The sequence below is a fragment of the Gracilinanus agilis genome, chromosome 5 (genome assembly GCF_016433145.1).
Source record: "Gracilinanus agilis isolate LMUSP501 chromosome 5, AgileGrace, whole genome shotgun sequence".
Lineage (NCBI taxonomy): Eukaryota > Metazoa > Chordata > Mammalia > Didelphimorphia > Didelphidae > Gracilinanus > Gracilinanus agilis.
In genome coordinates, this window is record NC_058134.1 from 15,998 (window position 1) to 18,697 (window position 2,700).

At 39.9% G+C, this 2,700-nt stretch overlaps 1 protein-coding gene across 1 annotated transcript in view; it reads left to right on the plus strand.

Annotated features, from left to right (window-relative positions):
• Positions 1-367, plus strand: part of LOC123249237 (carcinoembryonic antigen-related cell adhesion molecule 20-like) — a gene marked incomplete at its 5' end in the record, with an annotated part of 14,079 nt that extends 13,712 nt beyond the window's left edge. The window contains one exon of the mRNA XM_044678214.1: positions 57-367. Within this exon, the coding sequence (XP_044534149.1) occupies positions 57-367 (311 nt within the window). The remainder of the gene's footprint in view (positions 1-56) is intronic.
• Between the last annotated feature and the right edge of the window lie 2,333 nt (positions 368-2,700).

Below are 2,700 nucleotides of genomic sequence, written 5' to 3' on the forward strand. Positions count from 1 at the left end.
CACCACCAGCCAAACTCTGATTCTCTTTGGCAGCTTTCTGATTTTGATCAATGTAGTAATAATCCTGGTATCCTACCTGTTCATCATCAGGGCTATCCTACAAATCAAGTCAGTTGGAGGCAGAGCCAAGACCTTCTCCACTTGTGCTTCCCACCTCACAGCTGTGATGCTCTTCTTTGGGACCCTCGTGTTTATGTATTGGCGCAGCAGTTCAGGGAAATCACCTGAAGAGGAAAAGGTGGTATCTGTCTTCTATACTGTGGTTATCCCCATGTTGAACCCTATTATCTACAGCCTAAGGAACAAGGAGGTTAATGCTGCCTTCAGAAAAGTCATCAGTAGATTCCAGGTCTCCCAGGAGATGTAATTTTGGGTGAGACATCATTCATCTTGATTGTATTCACCTCTAAATAATGTAAATAATAATAAACTGACTTGTTAAATTTTTTTTCTCACAGATGCTATATTAGGGTCTTGGAAGGACCATAGGGTCTAGAACTTGAAGAATCCTTAGAAATCTAGTCCCATTTAGTCCCATGCAAAAATAGGTAAGAAAGTTCCTTAACCTCAAATAGATTCTAGTTACTCAGGAAGAATTTGAGATGAATAGATGTAGTACAGTAATCTGAAAAGTCATGGAACGAATAGGCAGAAGATCCGAACGTGTTACTCACTTGCTGTCTGACTTGAGAAATGTAAGTGCTCCTCCCTTGGCCTCAGTTCTTACTTCTACAAAACTGAGAATTGGGCATGGATATCCATAAGATCCTGTCTACATCTGTTATTCAATGATTTTAAGTACATGGATAACTATATTGTAAGATGAGGGGTGGTAAATGCATAAGAGAGGGAAATTCAAGGCAGAATTCAATAGGCCCAGAGACACCAGGCAGTAAATAGGTGTCCCATTGCAGATAATATTTGAATGACCCATTTCACTTAATTGTTGTGCTTTGTAAACCCTAAATTATATAAATGTGAGTTATAACATCAAAACAGTGACAAATTGCTTCTTTACATGATGCACTAATGGGAAAAAGTGGGAGCAAACCATACCTACTAACCATGAGCTAGTTTATCCTACTTGTCCCTGTACCATTCCTCCCCCATGCCAGAAACAAGGGCTCTTTATATCTTTGTCTCCTTTTAACCTCAGCCCTCTTTTTCCATGATCACTTCTGAGACACAAACCAGGTTTTGTTGAATCAAGCCCCTTCCACAGTTTTCCTTCCCAGAAGTCTGAGAGATTTTATGAAAGGACATCTGTCAGTAAAATTAGATGAGAGGGTAAGAACAAGTCTAGCAAAGAATTCTTATATTTATCCATCTCCAGACACCCTTGTTGGAAATGTGGCAGCAGAAGGAATTTCTCATACAGTTGGGTGAGCAAATGTGGGGGTAGGAGGAATACTTCATATAGCCTTTTCCATTAGTCAGTTGACCCTTGAGAGCAAAAATTATGTTTTTGCCTTATTTTCTATCCTCAGTGCTTAACACAAGGGCCTAACACATAATTGTTGTTTGTACTTCATTTTCTTTCTTTTTAAAAAAATTATTTATTTAGAATATTTTTCCATGGTTACATGATTCAGGATTTTTCCCACCCCTCTTCCTTCACCACTCCCTGAGTTGATGAGCAATTCCACTGGGTTATACGTGTACCATTGTTCAAAACCTATTTACATATTATTCATATTTGCAAGAATGATTCATTTAACACTGATACCCCAATCATATCTCCATCAAACCACGTGATCAATCATATGTTTTTCTTCTGCATTTCTGTTCTCACAGTTCTTTCTCTGGATGTGGACAGTGTTCTTTCTCCTAAGTTCCTCTGGATTGTCCTGGGTCATTGCATTGCTGCTAGTAGAAAAGTCTATTGCATTCAATTGTGCCATAATGTATCAGTCTCTGTGTACAATGTTCTACTGGTTCTGCTCCTTTTGTTCTACATCAATTGCTGGAGGTTTTTTCAGTTCACAGGGAATTCCTCCAGTTCATTATTCCCTTCAGCACAATGGTATTCCATCGCCATCAGATACCACAATTTGTTCAGCCATTCCCAAATTAATGGGCACCCCCTCATTTTCCAATTTTTTTTACCACCGCAAAAAGTGTGGCTATATGTATTTTTGTACAAGTATTTTTCCTTATTATCTCTTTGAGGTACAAACCCAGCAGTGGTATTTGTCCTTCATTTTCAAAGAGACCTAATGATATCCTGTGGGTGATATCATGTCTTGCTTGTGAATTGGATTTAAGTGAGGCAGCATTGCACAAATTCATCAACCTGTGTCTCTATTCCAGAATCATCAATGCCCAGTGGCAAGGCAAAGGTCAGAATGATTGGCAGTATTCTGAGATGGAGTGGATAACCTTGGCTTCTTCTATGTCTAATCAAGCTCTAAGCCCTTCCTACACAGTGCCTGCTTTAACTGCTTTCCTGGCCATTGGAACAATTTGTCCTCATCCACCCATTCTTCCAGGGGAAGTCTTCACATTGCTTGGGGGTATGAAGATCCCTAAGTCACCATTGAGGTTGAGGCCTGTTGCTTACCTTCAGTCTGGTTTAGTTCATTTGCCAAGATGGTTTTACTGTGATTTGGCTGCTGCCCATGCTTCAGTTGCCTAGAGCCACAGATGAAAATTGGGTGAATGGTGAATACCAAAGGTGGATGAGCAACCCTGAAAAGAGTT